Source organism: Candoia aspera, chromosome 7 (assembly GCF_035149785.1).
Source record: "Candoia aspera isolate rCanAsp1 chromosome 7, rCanAsp1.hap2, whole genome shotgun sequence".
In the NCBI taxonomy this organism is placed as follows: Eukaryota; Metazoa; Chordata; class Lepidosauria; order Squamata; family Boidae; genus Candoia; species Candoia aspera.
This window is the reverse complement of record NC_086159.1, coordinates 77,484,004-77,501,142: the sequence shown is the minus strand read 5'-3', so window position 1 is coordinate 77,501,142 and position 17,139 is coordinate 77,484,004. Positions and strand designations below refer to the sequence as shown.

At 40.6% G+C, this 17,139-nt stretch overlaps 1 protein-coding gene across 2 annotated transcripts in view; it reads right to left on the bottom strand.

Moving 5' to 3' along the window:
* SEMA3D (semaphorin 3D) overlaps positions 1 to 17,139 on the bottom strand; it is a 168,775-nt gene that overhangs the window by 99,536 nt on the left and 52,100 nt on the right. For both annotated transcript variants that reach the window (XM_063308241.1, XM_063308242.1), the window contains exon 2: positions 11,360 to 11,552. In XM_063308241.1, coding sequence (XP_063164311.1) covers positions 11,360 to 11,552 — 193 coding nt within the window. The remainder of the gene's footprint in view (positions 1 to 11,359; positions 11,553 to 17,139) is intronic.

Here is a 17,139-nt window from a genome sequence, read left to right as displayed (position 1 = left end):
ATATGCTCCCAGCAGGACCTTTGTTGGTTAAGATAACTTAGTGGAGTTAGCAAAGACCTCTTTCTACAGAACAGGGGCAGAGGAAGGTTAGCACAGTAGATTTTTTTCATAAGTTCACATTTATCAAAACTGAGATCTCCCTAAGCATTTAGAACTTTCTAGCTTGCAGAAAATAAATATTCACAAGTCTGGTATAAGATACCCAACTCTAGGCTACTGCACAGACTTTGGCTGTCTGAAGCAAGGGTTGGTTAGCTAGTTAGTTAGTTAGTTAGTTAATTAGTTATAAATAATTCAAATTTCTGTCACCACCCATCTCCCCCCAAAGGAGGACTCTGGGCAGTTTACAACAAAATAAACAATTTAAAACCATAATACCTAATTTACAATGCAAACTATCATTACAAATAGATAGATATAAGATCCATTGTGGCAAAAAGCTCTCATTCAATGGGGAGGGCACTACAGTACCAACCACCCCCAGGAAGAGCTGTTGCCCTTCCCATCCCAGGCGAGGCGGCAGAACCAGGTTTTCAAATTCTTCCGGAAGGCCGGGAGCAAAGGTGCCTGCCTCACCTCCGGGGTCAGACTATTTCAAAGGGCGGGTGCCACTGCAGAGAAGGCCTGCCTCCTGGACCCTGCTAGATGGAATTCCCATAATTCCCAGTTGTGATAGAACTGCCTCTGCTTTGAACCAAGAAGTACAGAACTGTGGAATTGGAAGGGCCCACAAGAATCAACAAGGCCAACCCCCTGCAAAGTGCAGGAAAACTAATAAAACCATCCTTGAGAGGTGGCTGTCCAGGTTCTTCTTGAAAATCTCCAGTGAATCTTTTCAAGAAGAACCATGTTCTTCTTGAAAATCTCCACCTACTCTGTAGGTATGCTGTTTCACTCTTGTACAGATCCTACTGTCAGGAAACTTTTGCTTATATTTAAATGAAATCTAGGTAGTTGCAACAATATAACCATTATTTCTGGTCCTAGTTTATATGGCCAAGGAAAATAGTTCTAGACCATCCTCCCTATGATACCCTTTTATGTACCTGAACACTGGTATCCTGTCTTTCCTCAGGGTTTTGTTTTGTTTTTGTTTTGTCCTAAAGGATTAAATGCTCCTTCAGCCTTGCTTCATAGTGGGCATCCTCAACTTCTTGTACCTTCTTTGGCACCCTCAAATGAATTTGTTCTCTTTCTTTTCTATCACCCACCCTCACCCCTTCCCAGTCATCAATCATACACTCTTTCTAGGTTCTCTTTTCTTCCTTCCCAAGCAAAGACAGGAAACCTTGTTCCTTAATTTTAGAAAATAGGGTCAAGTTGTAGAAAGACGTTGTGGTCTTTCTTGGCATCTTAACTCTCCAGAGTCTGCCCAGTCCCAAGTGGGCCTAAAAGCCCTGGGGAAACTCTACCTTGATGTCAGGAACTTCTGTTCATACCGATTCCCATTCTGTGGCAAAGGCACAATGTGATCAGGGGAATATTGCAGGTGATCTCTGGTAGAACAAAAATTCTGGAAGTTGGCCAAATTTTACAGGTTCTTATTCATAATCTTTGAATGGTTTTCACCCCAATTTTACAAGGTTTCAAGTGGAAATAGCAAACATAAGATTTGGTGATCTCCAGATTTCAAAAGAATTAATCTTTATTTAATGTTGGGTTTTTGTTTACTTAGGGGCCACATCACTGATCCCACAGCTATGCAGTGGTGATTAGGCACCATGAAAGAAAAGATTAGAAATCGCTGATATAGACAACACAATAATGTATTTAAATAGAAAACTGCAAAAGATAGTGTCTCCTGATGACTTACTTACTTACTTATTTATTTATTTATTTATTTATATCTCGAATTTGTACTACCGCCCATCTCCCCACAAGGAGGGATTCTGAGCAGACTTCCTGGACATATCCATTCCATTTTCTTGGCAAAAATATGGGTGCAATGTGTCCCTGTCTTCTTTCAGGATAGTTTTTCAATCTTTCAGTCTAGTCTGATGCTTTCCTATTCAAAACACTAACCAGGCCTGATGCTGCAAAATGATCTGGGATGATACAGTAATGTCACACAATTGTGATAAAAATAACATATATTATACTGCAGTGGGTATGTTTTTTTTTTCCTATTCAGTAAATGCTCCATTCCAATTCTCTCCCCCGCCTATTTTTTCCCTTCATATTCTAATCTCCATCATGAAAAAACCATGATGTTATTCAAAGAAGAAATATTTGAGCACCACTATCCAAAATCACTAACCTAATTTGTCATTTGGTGACAAATGAAAATCTGGCAAAGCTAGAGGTGACCTTACAGATAGCAACTTCGTCCCTTCTAATTCTATGGGCAATAGCATTATTAAATGAGAGTAACATTTGAATGGCATAGATAAAACAACACAATTTTTTGGCAAGTCACCAGATAAATATAGGCAAAATAGAAAAATCCAGGGAGGGAGGAAGACAGAAGTACTATTACATCACCAACTCAATGTCTTCTAGATCTCTTAGCCCTTGACCTGCAAAGTCCAGAATTCCACACCACATTTTATTCTGCCCTGTCCTATTGACATTCTTCATTTAAAAAAAAAAAAAAACCACTGCCTTACTGTTTTTATTCCTCTCCATAACTTTGCAGTCTCAGCAGTTTTTTAGTCATTACTTCTATTAAAATAAGGGAGAATTAAATAAATACAGTGACACATGCATTTGCTTATATCACTCTAACCTCAGTAGCCATCCTAGGCATGAAAATCAAAATGAGAATTAGGAGAGGAGACACACAGCGAGAAAGACACAATGGCATCATCTTATAGCAATTTGTAAGTCCTGACAGTGCCAAGTGTTACTCCAGCCTCTTTTTTAATTTGTCACAAAAGACTGTAGGAAATTAAACCAGTATATCCCACTTAACTCTGGAGTGTTAAGTAGAAAACCAAGAGTATAACACAAAACCGACGAAAAGTTAGGTTGTCCAAGAACTCTTCAAACATAAGGATGACTTTTACTCTCAAACTGAAATACAACTTTTAGCCATTGGGATTTTACTATATTTTATTATATGTTACTCTTATTGTATATTTATTATGATATTTATATTGATCCTGTATTTATACTGATACCGTACTTAATTTTTGTAAACCGCCCAGAGTCCCTCCTTTTGGGAGGAGATGGGTGGTAATAAAAAAAATTGATAAATAAATAAAATAAAGTCGTCTCTCTCACACATACATCCTGGCCCCTATGCTGTTCAACATATTTATTAATTACCTGGATGAAGGGGTTGAGGGGATGATTATTAGAGTTGCAGAGAACACAAAATTAGGAGGACTAGCTAACTTTAAAAGAGAAAGAGAAGATTTGGAAGGATCTAGACATACTTCAACAGTGGACCAAAATGAACAGGATGAAATTTAACAGATAGAAATGTAATGTCTTGCATCTGGAAAAAGGAAAAAAAATGAAAGGTCCAAGTATGAGATGGGAGCTTGACATATGAAAAGGATTTGAAAAGATGAACATCAGCCAACTGTATGATGAAGCTGTTAAAAGGGCAAAACCTATTTTTCAATATATCAATAGAAGCATAAGATCTAGATAACTGAAACAAATTGTCCCACTCTACTCTGCCCCATTAGTATTACTATGCCCAATTCTGGACACTGCAGTCTAAAATGGACATTGATAAACTGGAAGAAGTTCAGAAGATCTGAAAAACAAATCTTACAAGAAATGGCAGGAAGGAGCTGGGTATGCTGAGCCTGCAGAAGAGAACATGGGGTGACAGTATAGTAGTCTTTCGATATCAAAAGGAGAAGGAGTGGACCTGTTCTGTTAGCCCAGCAGGCAGGACCAGAAACAATGGGTTGAAACTACAGGGAAATAGAATCAGATATTAGATGTTAGGAAGAATTTCCTGCTAGTAAGAGCTATCAACTAGTAGAAGAGGTTGCCTTGAAAAATGGTACGCTCCCCTTCACTGAGGTCCTCAAATAGGCTGGGTAACCATTTGGCCAAAGTGCTTTAGAGATCCTGTATTTAAGCTTGTACAGAGCTTCATACTTGATTCCAGAAAGGTGCTTCAAAGCATCATTCACAGGTTCCATGTGATCCCAGAAAAAGACACCACTGCTTTATGGTAAGAGCTAAATTTGCATCTCCATTTTGTCCAAAGCAACTTTTCAGAATCTCATCTGACGCCCTGCCCAGCTCTAACAGCCCCTCTCAAGGCAGAGAACAGTGGTTTTGCCACACTCATCTGTCCTCCTTGTTTTTGCTATGAATTCAATAATGAATCCTTTGACTGAAGCCAAACAGAACTGATTCTAATGGCTTTAGACTTCTCCAAAAGAGAAAATTATGCATTATACTGTACGAGGAGTTGCCTGGCAAGTGGGAAGCCATATATATTGAATAAATAAATACAGTTCCTTGAAATACCTCATTCTCTGTTATAGGACCGACTCTGCCACAAATGTCATAATCATGAAAGGCAGCATGGGTTATTCAAGTACAAAACAGCTCCATTAGAACTTTGAACACATAATTGTACATAATATTCTCAAATAAAGTTTGACTGAAGGCACAGCTGCATAAATAGCTCCGTTAAAAGTATTGATGTTATTATAATTGTTATTAGTGAGATGATGAAATGCTGTTTTGTGCCTTCATATTATTGGTGTCAGAGCAATAGGCCCAGTTCACAGAGTGAAGCCAGTTCAAATAATTACGTAGCTTATGAACACTGTAAATGAAAACGTATCCCATCTGAAATAGTTGTCATTACAAAGAAGACCTTGGGCTGTGCGTTTGCACAGGTTCCCTTGTTATAAAGCGGCTTATCTTACTTGCTGCTACTGCCAAGTAAAGCAAAGTCAGCTTGTTACTCAGGCAGCTACAAATGTAGAGTTTTTTTTAAAAAATGGAAATTGTTTACATGTTTAGCTCCTGATCAGATGCATGAAAAAGACCCCATGTTTCACATACCTAATCTTAAAATAAAAGTGAAGAATGAAATTAACTTTTGGTACTTCTCTAATTACACCAACTTATTAATGTCATCAACATCAAGCATTGCAGGAAGACAACTCTGTGAAGTTTAACTGGATTTGCAGGAAGTGTTAAGTCAGAATCCAGGTTTGTGTTTGGATACATGAGTTGGGTATACCTAACCAAATGCATTTGCATAGCAAGCCATGCTTAAACAAACACTAGCTTAGGTAATGTATTAACCCAACTGATGTGTCAGGCATAATCTACCAAAATGGCACCAGGGTAGTTATTATCTAGATCAGTGTTTCTCAGCTCAGCAACTCTAAGATGTGTGGATTTCAATTCTGGGAGTTGAAATCCATACATCTTAAAACTGCTGAGGTTGAGAAACACTGATCATGATTGACAGAGGTGGGTTAACTAGTATAACCTTTTTTTTTAAATGGTGTCGCTGTGGCTGTGACATGTTTTATCACAACAGATTCTAGTGCTGGGCTAAGTGCTGCATGTGCTGAAACAATATGGACTGAGGAGTCTGGCTTGCTTTCCATGAGCCCACTCTCCCAGTAACTAAATTCAGACCAACTCCACTTCCATGTGGTGTTGTGGCCAGCTCAGGGGAGAGAGCAACAGAGTATTTATTCCACAGCAACAATGGCTTCATTGATTGCTCCTCTCAGCCATCTCTCTTCTATTTCCTTCTAGCTGCAAACTCATAGTAGCAGAAACGGGGAGATGAGGATTGTCCCAGCAAACCCCTTTTGCTGAGAATTTATCCTTGTTGCAACATGAAGTTGCAGGACTGGCATGTTCTATAGAGCCAGATTCTGCAGAACTGTCCCTAAAGAGTACAGAATATGATTCTTGCATGTGCAACATTGCCTTATGCACCTCAGGCTTAATGAAGAGGAAGCCCTTCCAATAAAGTAGGATTCACAATGGAAATTTGGAGGAAAGTGAACCCTACTTTAATGGGTTGGAAAGGAGACTATTACATTAAGAATATTTTAAAAAGTACAGCCTGTTTTTTATATAGTATTTGCAGCACTAACTAGGAAGTAGGTTTGAGGATATTGGGGGTAGGAGAAAAGGAAGCAAGATTGCAGCTACAGAGAGCTGGCATGGCATAATGGATAAAGCAAATGATTAGGACCAAGTTCAACTCCACTCTCAACCACAGAAGCTCACTGGGGGACTTTGAGCCAGCCCCAGTTTCTCAGATCAACCTATTTCACAGAGTAGTTGTTGGGGTAAAATGAAGGGAGATTCTATCCAAGTTGCCTGGAGCTTCTGAAAGAAAGGCAGGATAGACATTGAACAAAGAAAAGAAACATCTTGGAACATCTTGCCCCTGGAGTTGAGACAGATTTCCTCACTCTTGGACTTCCGGAAGAAACTTAAGACCTGGTTCTGCCGCCTTGCTTGGGAGGGGGAGAGTGACAGCTCCACCTGGGGATGGCTGGCGCCATAGCACCACTTAGTGATCCATCTCCACTTGGATTTTACGTTTGTTTTTATGTATATTTTAATGTAATTTTTATCTGGCTATGTTTTAATGCTATTTATTGTAAACTGCCCAGAGTCCCCCACTGGAGGAGATGGGCGATGATATAAATTTAATAAATAAATAAAATGCACAAGCGTTTATAAGACTGCACTCTCATTCTGTTGTTTAGCAAAACTTTCACCAGTGAGTGGATGGAGAAGTTTTGTTGGGTGAAGCAAAGCTCTTTCTTCCCAGCACAGAGCATCCAGGTGGCTTTGCTCTGATTGCTTCTCTGGCCCCTCAGAGTAGTCCTCTGCCTCTCTGCAGCACATGCCGGAAGCCAGGTACCTGTGCAAAGCAGCCAGGCAAGGCAGTTTAGCCCCAGCTGGGTGCAGCACATCACTTCTGACACTTGGCTCCCAGTGCCAAGGCTGACTGTGTGGCCCTCGATGCTTGGAAGAAAGCTTTGCTTTGTGTTGGTCTATTATGTAACTTCCAGAGAGGAAAGAAGGCTTTATTGAAAGACATCCCCGAGTTCATTCCGAAACGCAACAGCAATTTTTGGAGTTATGTGCCAAAAACAAAGACTGCCATGTCAGAAAGGTCACTTGGAGCATGCCAGTTGTTTCTCTTCATACACTCTCAGTGTCCAAAGGACAGAAGAGAATGAACATTCCCAAGAGCCAAATGTCACTCCCACCACGACTTCAAACTGTGCAAAAGAACAAATAAAGCAGAAAACATTTAAATACCACTATGTTTGGTAAAGTCTGTCAAATCCTGCCCCTTGCCTTAAATGGGGACAGAGAAGCAGAGGGGAAGACATTCAGTGATAAGTGAGTTTTTGTTATCTCTCTTAACTGGAAATGAGACAAAGAGGTTTTAATTCATAACGGTTATTTAAATCTATATTCCCCATCTTTAACAACTTTGTTAGCTTTATAGCTTCAGTGCTAAAGCAATCAGCACGTTGAGCCCATGGGAGAAATATGCAAAAGTTATTTTGAATGGAAGCTGTGTGATTCTACTAGAAGAAGAAATAAAATCCCTTTTTCCCCCTGGCAAATTACATTTAATGCTGTCGGGAATACCCTGGAGGTCTTTTGAGTTTCTTACAGTGCAAAGAGTCAAACTTAGAAATTAGTAGAGATTTGCCCCATATGCCTGCATAATTCTCTCTTTCTCTTTCACTCACACAGTTTTTTTAAAAAAAAAAAATAAGCCTGGATTTCAAATTTACCTGAGAACTGATGACCCTACAATTCATCAGCTGCCAGAAAGAGAAAGAATGGCAGAGATGCTTAAAAGATACTGTGTGTCTGGATAACTTAATTCAAAGCTGGGCTCTTAACTAATGCTACGGATCAGTCCAAAGCACGCTTTGCTAATGGAACAGAAAGGAAGAAGAATCCATCATGCTAATCAGGAGCTAATCAGGAGAGAAATAGTAGAAATAGACCATGGTAAGAGATAAGCTAGCATTTAAATGTGAGTGCACATTTGAAGGGTGCACTTGAATCTTGATGGCATGCCAAGAGCCAAATTCCAGAAACAAATTAAAAATTATGTTTGATTTAGTTTCATTTTGTCAGCCCAAGAAGGTAGACCAGGTCAAGAAACTAATGCCATGTAGTCCTAAAGCTACTTTTACTAAAACAGCTACAGTATATTAACAGAATCTTGCAACTCTGAATGTGCCTCCCTTCCTCCCCCTTTTAACTTCTTGAGAATTAGGGGGGGGGTGTCTGTCTGAGATGTTTTCATACATTTACCTCTTTGTATGGGCTCAAGCCATATTTATCTGTTTGTTGCTTTGGAAACAGTTCTTCCCTCTCTCCATCAAGGTCATTCTCTATACCAGGGGTTCCCAAACCCTTCAGTTCATTGATCCTTTCAAGAAGGTTTCAGATTGTTCATTGACCCCCAAACATTTATTATATGAAAATAGTTTAATAAATACCACTTTTACTAATAGTACTATCAATAATAACAACAACAACAACAATGTATAGTCGCATCGACCCTTGGGGGTCAATATTGACCACTTTAGAGAACCCTGCTCTATACTCTCTATAAATTTACATTTAAATTAAATTTGGTTGCAATTTGTAAGATGCTATGGAGTTGATACCCAGGGGTGGGAGGGGGGTTAAGGTGTGCACACCTATTCTAAATTCATGGCAAGAAAAGTCAAGCAGGATACAGAAGCCAAGTGACACGGGATCAAATGAGAGCTGAGGAAGAAGTTAGAGACCAAACAATGTTCTCATCAGATCAGCGCTGTGCAGCCTTCCAGACTGAAAGCAAAAAGATGCTTCAGAGCACAGAGGAGGGCTCACATTTTAATTTATTTATTTACAGTCGTTTGTCTGCAGCCCCTGAAAGTGGCTGTGCTGTTCCCAGCTACAGCACTACCCCAGGAAAATATAGTGGGCAGGCAGGTATTATGGCACTGCCCCTGGGCTCCGAGGCATTATTTTGCCTTTCAATATGAGGCACCCTATAGCCCTACTGGCTATATTAAATCTGTTCCCCCAATGGCACCTCAAGGTGGCATTTAGAAATAGCCAATTCTTCTCAGGCAAACAAGAGCATCCCTGAAATATAAAGTACTGGACCAATAGCTAGCTACTAGCCCAGGCCAGAATATATTTTACTAACTGGACTCTCCAGTGGTTTGCAAGTTGCCCCTGGCCAGAGTCCATCTTGCCACCTTACCATTGTGTTCAGTATTTCTCTGTTCTCCCTTTCAATAGGACAGGAAATTCTATGCATAATATCATATCATGCATGTTGTTTCCTGGTCATCCTTGCCAAGATGTACAGGAAAGAAGTGGGTCAACTGTAGCCAAAGACCCCTGGAGGTCCTTGGAGAGAAACAAACCTCATAGGTTCAGGCCTAGCCACAGCTGTTCCACTGTCTCTGCCACCTTCCTTTCTCCCTCCCTGTGTCCATTCCAGGCCAAGCCATGTCCTATCTCATCTCCTGGGACCCAGCCAAGTAAACTCAAGAATTACTGTACCGTATCTTATGGAGAAATATTTGTTTCCCCTCCCCTCCCACTTCCAGCTGAGACCCTTTTGCACTTTAGGCAAAAACCGGGTAAGTTCATAACTGTTTACACTGTTACAAGCTGACAGGGGTCAGTTCTCAAAGGTTATTCTTAGTTCAGCCGCTACATAAACTACTGATGTCACTGACTGAAGGCTGGTCTGCAGGACACAGTGGAAGGGATAATTAACTGAAAGGAAATGCAGAAGTCACCAGCATCATGGCCTCCATATATAGCATCTAAAATTGGGAGGGAAAGCATCACAAAAAGCATCACACTATGTCCCTCTCCCATCAGTTTTGCCTTGCTCACAGCTGGGTCCTTGACTCCCAGCTTCTGGGAAGCTGTATTTGTGGAGACTTCTTTCATCAAAACCCTTTGGCTTCCTTCAGAATAGTTCAGATGTCTCAACTGAGAGGAAATACCAATGCTGTCTTGACTAGGAAGAACTGCATACTTACCCCACAATGAAGTCCAGTGAGGATAACAGCAATGGGTAATAACGTTGGCTGAAAACCGAAAGGGCTTTATTAATTCAGCCACGGAACTCACTGGATAGCTTCAGAAATGCATCAGGGCTACAGGCAATCCTCAAGAGAAAGCCAATATTTTAAAGTCTCTTTATTCAGTGCCAAAACTATAAAGGGGTTTAAAGAAATTGAGATCCTTTCATATCATCCACAAGGAAGCATTTCATATCCTTTTGTATATTGTGACTTTTATATTAAGCCATTTTTATGCAACTTTCCAAGTTATTGGCTAAAGCAGCATTGATTTTTAATGAAATTTTACTATGACATTATCATCTAAGGGCTCATAAAACCAGTTTCAAAAATCTTCATTTCTATTGCCAGACATTTCTATTCAAAGGAGATACATAAAATATCTCCTTAATATTTAATAATTGATGATTTTAAGATCAAGTGAATAATATTTACTAATCTTAATAATTTTAAGATCAAGTGAATGTCTATTCATCTAACTGTATCTATTATCTTTTTTGTGGGGGGGTCTTTGAGTCAGTTTTTGACTCCTGTCCCTGCAGTTTTCTTGGCAAGGTTTTTCAGAAGTGGTTTGCCATTGCCTGCTTCCCAGGGCTGAGACAGAGTGACTGGCCCAGGGTCACCCAGCTGGCTTCATGCCTAAGGCAGGACTAGAACTCCCAGTCACAGAAACTCATAGAAACTCACAGGTTTCTAGCCTGATGCCTTAATCACTAAACCAAACTGGCTCTCTAATTATTTCTAATTTCTACTGTAACATAGCAATGAATCTAAAAACTATAGAATTCTATATTTATAGAGCTATAAATCTAAAATCTTTTTAGTATAAAATTGATTGAACTTTTTAGTATTGATTGAACTAACCTAATTTAAAATAAACTAACCCTACGTCTAAGCTTAAAGGGGACGCGGTGGCGCTGCGGGATAAACCGCTGAGCTTGCCGATCGGAAGGTCGGCAGTTCGAATCCGCATGACAGGGTGAGCTCCCGTTGCTAGTCCCAGCTCCTGCCAACCTAGCAGTTTGAAAACATGTAAATGTGAGTAGATTAATAGGTACCGCTTCGGCGGGCAGGTAACGGCGTTCCGTTTAGTCATGCTGGCCACATGACCACGGAAGTGTCTACGGACAAACACTGGCTCTTCGGCTTTGAAACGGAGATGAGCACCGCCCCCTAGAGTTGGACACGACTGGACTTAATGTCAAGGGAAACCTTTACCTTTACCTACCTCTAAGCTTAACCCTAAAATACTACCTAATCAGATTAAAGTAACTATACATTACATTGAAAAGCATAGGAAGAGTAAACAGAGACCGTAAAATGCTTACCTTTGTAAGATAGTTTAAGTCTTGGAACATTGTGCTTTGATGTCCCCTCAACTGATAAAAGCAGCATTCCCCAAAATAAAAGAAAACATATAACTTTTGGCTTGGACACTCTCGTCCTGTTTATGCCTCCAGAATTTTGTCTTCTATTCATATTGCACAAAACTTCTCTTTGCTTAGTTAATCCAACAGAGATCTGTAAAGAGAAATAACAGGTCATCTTTAGCAAACAGAGTTTTGAAAACATTTTGGCTGAAATGTAAATGTTCAGTGGCTATGCATTATATTTTGAAAGATCAAATTTCTTATGATGATCAAAGATCAGCATATAACACCCCCCGGCCAAAAGGATAAATTAATAAAAATAGTGGTGAGTCCAGACTGACAAATTTGTCTTATTTGTGCCAGTTGTTGCCATGTTTTCACTGCAGCCACAAAAATTTGGCTGCTGTGTTGGTGGTAGCATGGCTGGAGTCTGAAAGAAGAAGATTAGTGTAATATATCTTCCTGGGAGATGTTGTAGCAGGAATAGTATATAATCCTTGCTCAGATCCCTGTACTTTAAAAGATTATTTAAAAAATACTGCAATCTTAAAATATGTTATCATATTAAAGAAATCAAATGTTACAAAGAAGAGAAGATATGGCACTGCCAATTCTGGGAATGTGAAAAGAAAGCTTGGCATTTTGTGGCTTTAAAAACAAAACCAAATCAGGACTGCAGAGATGTTCTTTGTGAGTATTGTCCCACAAGAAATGAGTGGGATAAAATGGCAGGTCTTCTTGTGGATAAGCACTGGCTAAAGAATAGAAAACAAAGATTAAGAGGAAATGGGACATTTCTCACAATGAAGGCATGTATCCAGTGGTTCTGTGCTAAAGGTGCTTATCTTTGACACATTTATAAGTGATCTGGAATCAGGCATGACTAGTGAAGTAGCCAAGTTTGCTGATGACTCTAAATTGTTCAGAGTGATAAAAAAAGTAAGAGACCCTGAAGAGCTCCAAAGGGATCTCTGCACTTTATGGGAGTTGGTGTCAAAATGGCAGATTCATTCAACAGGAGCAATGATGCCTATTGGTGCCAAAAATCATAACTACTCATATAAACAGTGACTGATAGGGAAAGAGATCTTGGAGTAATGGTAAACAGTTCAATGAAGTGTGCATCTGCTGTAAAAAAGGCACACAGCATGTCTGGGGTAAGAAGAAACCATACTGAAAATAGAGATGCCAATATCAAAAGGCCTTTACATAAATCAATGGTGTGACCCCACCCGCATATTTGTGTGCAGCTCTGGTCACCACACCTCCAAAAGGATATCGTGGAGCTGGAGAAGGTGCACAGGAGGGCAGCTAAGAAGGTCCAGGGGCAGGAGCAGCTTCCCAAGGAGGAAAAGTTGTGACATTTGGGGCTTTTTAGTCTAGAAAGGAACTGAATGAGAAGCAACAAGACTGAGGTGTACAAAATTATGCATGTTCTGGATAAGATGGACAAAGAAGCTATTTCCCCCTTCCCAAAATACTAAAACCAGAGGTCACCCAATGAAACCAAATCCTGGAATAATCAGGACAGACAAAAGGCTTTTTTTTTTTTTTTTTACACAGCACATGATTAAATTTTGGAGTTCACTGCCAGGAGATGTGGTGCTGGAAGTCATGGGGATCGATGGCTATTAGCCTGATGGCAGTGGGACTGCCTCTGAAGGCCATCTGCTGGGAAACTAGTGGGCTTCCTTGGGCAGTTGGTTGGCCACTGGGAGGACAGACTGCTGGACTAGATGGGCCAGGGGTCCAATTCAGCAGGGCACAGCTTATGTTCTTATGGCCGCAAAAACAGGCTTGTGAAATTTAGTCCCTGCAGCACACTCCTGGAGCATGCTTATTATGGTTACCATTAGTTGATTTTATACTGTATATAAAAATAGAAGACAGAAAAAAATAGTTTAATTGGTTGGGCATGCACTAACCCCAAATATTCAGTTCAGATCCAAATTGGAAAATTCATAAAACATCCTAGTTTCCATTTGACTGATCTGGAGCCACACAGTTTAACTATACAGAAGAAATCTAGGTCTTATGCCTACAATTAGCTGTTGCTGGTAATCAACAAATATATTTTGTTCACCAAAACTTAAACACAATTTGTAGATGCTACAGCTTCTTATGAAGCATAAAACTCTGCTAATTTCACACAAAGGAGGTGGTGGCGGGATTGTGTTAAATGCTTTTAAATACACACACACACAGAGAGAGAGAGAGACAATAGAAACATGGATGGGTTTTTTTGTCAGAGTTTGATGGAATTTATAAAAATAGCTTCTTCAGACAATATTAAATTTGGCAAGTTTTAGATTAAGAATCAGAACTTCAAATTTTGTGAAAAGTTCTTTGCTTCCCTTCCCTTTTACATTGCTGCAGTCATTTCGTTCGTGTTAGGTAGTTTCTATGAAAAAGCCATGTCTGTTGAGGTGTATCTGAGCAAGAAATGTGTCACATTTCAGAAGAATAGATACACAGGCTAGGGAATTGTGATAAATGGAAAACAGCTTAAGAGGGTTTGATTATTTTCTGCTCAATTAGCATGAAAGTCAGAGAAAGTGAGATATGATAGGGACTGATGATGGATATAAAGCATGCAGAGGTTGAAGGACTCGAACATCTGGTATTTTCCAAGCAAGCTCCTAATGTGACATCCTGCAGTCTTCATCAAAAATTCTCTTTAAGATTCATGCTTCTTGGAAAGAAAACTAGTACAGAGCTTTGAACCCTGGAACAGTCCTTCTCTGCAGATATTTTTAGTCATTTTGATGAACCCAAAGGGACTTGAAAGTGGAAAGAAGATGGGGCTGTGCACCCAGAAACTTCCCTACTCTCTCTGACTTCCATATGTTGGCATCTATACTTCCTAGTAAAAGGAGGACAGTTTTACATACAACCTGGGATTCTCATAAAATAGGATCTTAGATCTTGAGAAGAAGTGCATTCACTTTCAGACAAATTTAAATACCGTTTCAGACCTCCTCAATGAGCCTATGGAGGCTGCAGACAGTAGGGCCAGGATCAGCACTTCACGCCATCTTCTACCCACTTTCAAATACTCCCACACTCTAAGAGCTGAAGAGGACTTTTTTTGGTGGGGGAGGTTCCTTCAAGTCAGTGTTGACTCCTGGACACTGCCTGGATGAGTCCCTGCAGTTTTCTTGGCAAGATTTCAGAAGTGGTTTGCCATTGTCTCCTTCCTAGGGCTGAGCAAAAGAGGCTGGCCCAAGGTCACCCAGCTGGCTTCATACCAAAGGCAGGACTAGAACTCATGGTCTCCTGGTTTCTAGCCTAGTGCCTTAACCACTACACCAAACTAGCTTATAGTAATTTATATTACTGTAAACTCTCCCTGCTAAGTATTGTGATTGGAAAGCTCTGATGAAACCGTGATTCACAATTAGAGCTATCAGTCACAAAACTACCTTCAACCATCTACCTTTCACTCTTTTTCATCTACCCATTCACTGGCTTTTCTCCTTTCACTTAAACCAGATCAGGCATCGTTTCCAATTTCCAATTTGAGGTCTGCCTCCGGCTTTGTGGGATATGTCAAAAGCCAAATTCAAAGAGCGGGTGTGGCCACGGCCTGTTTTAGGAGCAGCTTTAGGAGTTTTAAGAGTTGCAGTTGGTGACGGAAGCATCTGCAAGGTTTTAAGGAGCAACTCAGTTTGCTCCTTAAAACCACCAAACCATCAAATATATAAAGGGCTGATGTTTTGGGTCCAATCTAGAGTGTGTGTGTGAGAGAGAGTGAGAGAGAGAGACAGAGAGAGAGAGGAGGAGGAGGAGGCAGGCCACAAATAGGTTACCGGGCAGGATACGTGTGGTTTTTTCACCCTCGGCCCAAACTTTGCTCACTGTCTATTTGGCAGCGTCATTTCTTGCTCTATTCCTACCTATTCAGCATTTGTTCCCTTCCCACAATCTTCATCCCTTCTCTACTTCGCCATCCCTCCCTCCCAGGTGCATCAACACCAGAGTTAAGTTCAGGCCACCATGCATTCCATCTCAGTGAATTGCTGAAAGGACTGGCAGGGGCTTAAAAGAAGGGCTATCTTCTCTACAGCAAAGCCTGGCATTGGGGTTGAAACTGAAAAACGGGAGTTGTAAACAGGAGGTATTTGGAACACCCATATAACCAAAAAGCTCCGGTTCATAAAGAGAATGTCCTACAGATTAGAAATTAAAGGGCCCAAAACATGAAGAAGCCATGAAAAAACTGATGTTGAATGAAATCCCACACTGTCTGGGAACAATGGAAATTGAAGCAACACATCTGGGGGGCACTTGGCTGGGGAAAAATATCTGATTCTCTCATAGGCCAGCTCACTTTGAAAAAGGTTCTGCTTTACTTTTAACTCTTTCAGTTCTATTAAGGGACAAATAAGACAATAGGCAAATTTTGTTATCTTCTTGATTGTATCATCTCAATTGCAAGCCTATAGTGCCTCATTCTGGAGAACCACCATGTGCAGGAAAGGAGAACTCTAATCACCCTTCCTCCACAAGGAGCTCCAGTGTAGCCAATACCTTCCCTGTGCCTGGTACTACATTCCAGATTGTCCGTCCGTCCGTCCTTCCTTCCTTCCTTCCACCAGAAATCAGTGTGGAATCCTAGTGACTGCCTGGACTAGTCCGTGCAATTGTCTGGCAAGATTTTCAGAAGTGGTTTTCCCTTGCCTTCTTCTTCCTAGGGCTGAGGGAGAGTGACTGGCCCAAGGTCGCCCAGCTGTATTCAGGCTTAAGGCGGGACTAGAACTCACGCTCTTCCGGTTTCTAGCCTGGTGCCTTAACAACCACACCAAAATGGCCTCTTTGTTTACTTACTATCAAGTAAATAAAATATAAGCTATCATAGTATAACTGTCTCGGGAACTCATTAAGATAGTCCATAGAACAAAAAATGGGGGAAAGAGACAAAGTACACGAAGAGGTTCGTCAACCTGTAATCAGTTCCTCTAAATCAGAAGTTTGAAACGATTTGTTTGCCCAGAATCTGTCCAAAGTCACTTGTAGGCTATTTTTAAATTTGTTTGTTTTGGTGCCTTCAAGTCAGTGTTGACCCCGCAGTTTGCTTGGCAAGATTTCAGAAGTGGTTTGCCCTGGCCTTCTTCTTCCTAGGGCTGAGAGAGGGACTGGCCCAGGGTCACCCAGCCGGCTTCGTGCCTAAGGCGGAACTAGAACTCACGGCCTCCTGGTTTCTAGCCTGAATTTTGAAAGTGGAGGAAACATAATCAGGCGGAAGCACAACCAACCTGTCAAATTCATTGCCACAAGATATGATAGTAGCCGTGAACTTCAATGGTTTTAAAAAGGGGACTGGATAAATCCATGGAGGACGAGTCTGTCAAGACCCTATATTAAAGCCATTCTTTTCTGTGCATATGTAATTTATTTTTTCCACCTTCTTCTGTTTTTTATGTTTTCTGTCCTTTTTTCAGTCTTTGTGTGTGTATGTGCATATGCGTATGTGTGTGTGTGTGTGTGTGTATATACAGTATGCATGTATATATATATGTATGTACTGTATATGTGTATGTACATACATATATATATTACCTTGGTGGCACATAAAGAATCATATCAAAGCATAAATCAATAGATACACACAGAGGCTAGTCTAAGATGGAGCCTGGGTTGTCCCAGTAAGGCTGTTCTTCTGACAACTGTTTTAACTGGCCCAGCTGATGTACCTGGTTCCCATACAGGAGAGCACTGTGAATAAACCAGGGGCACAG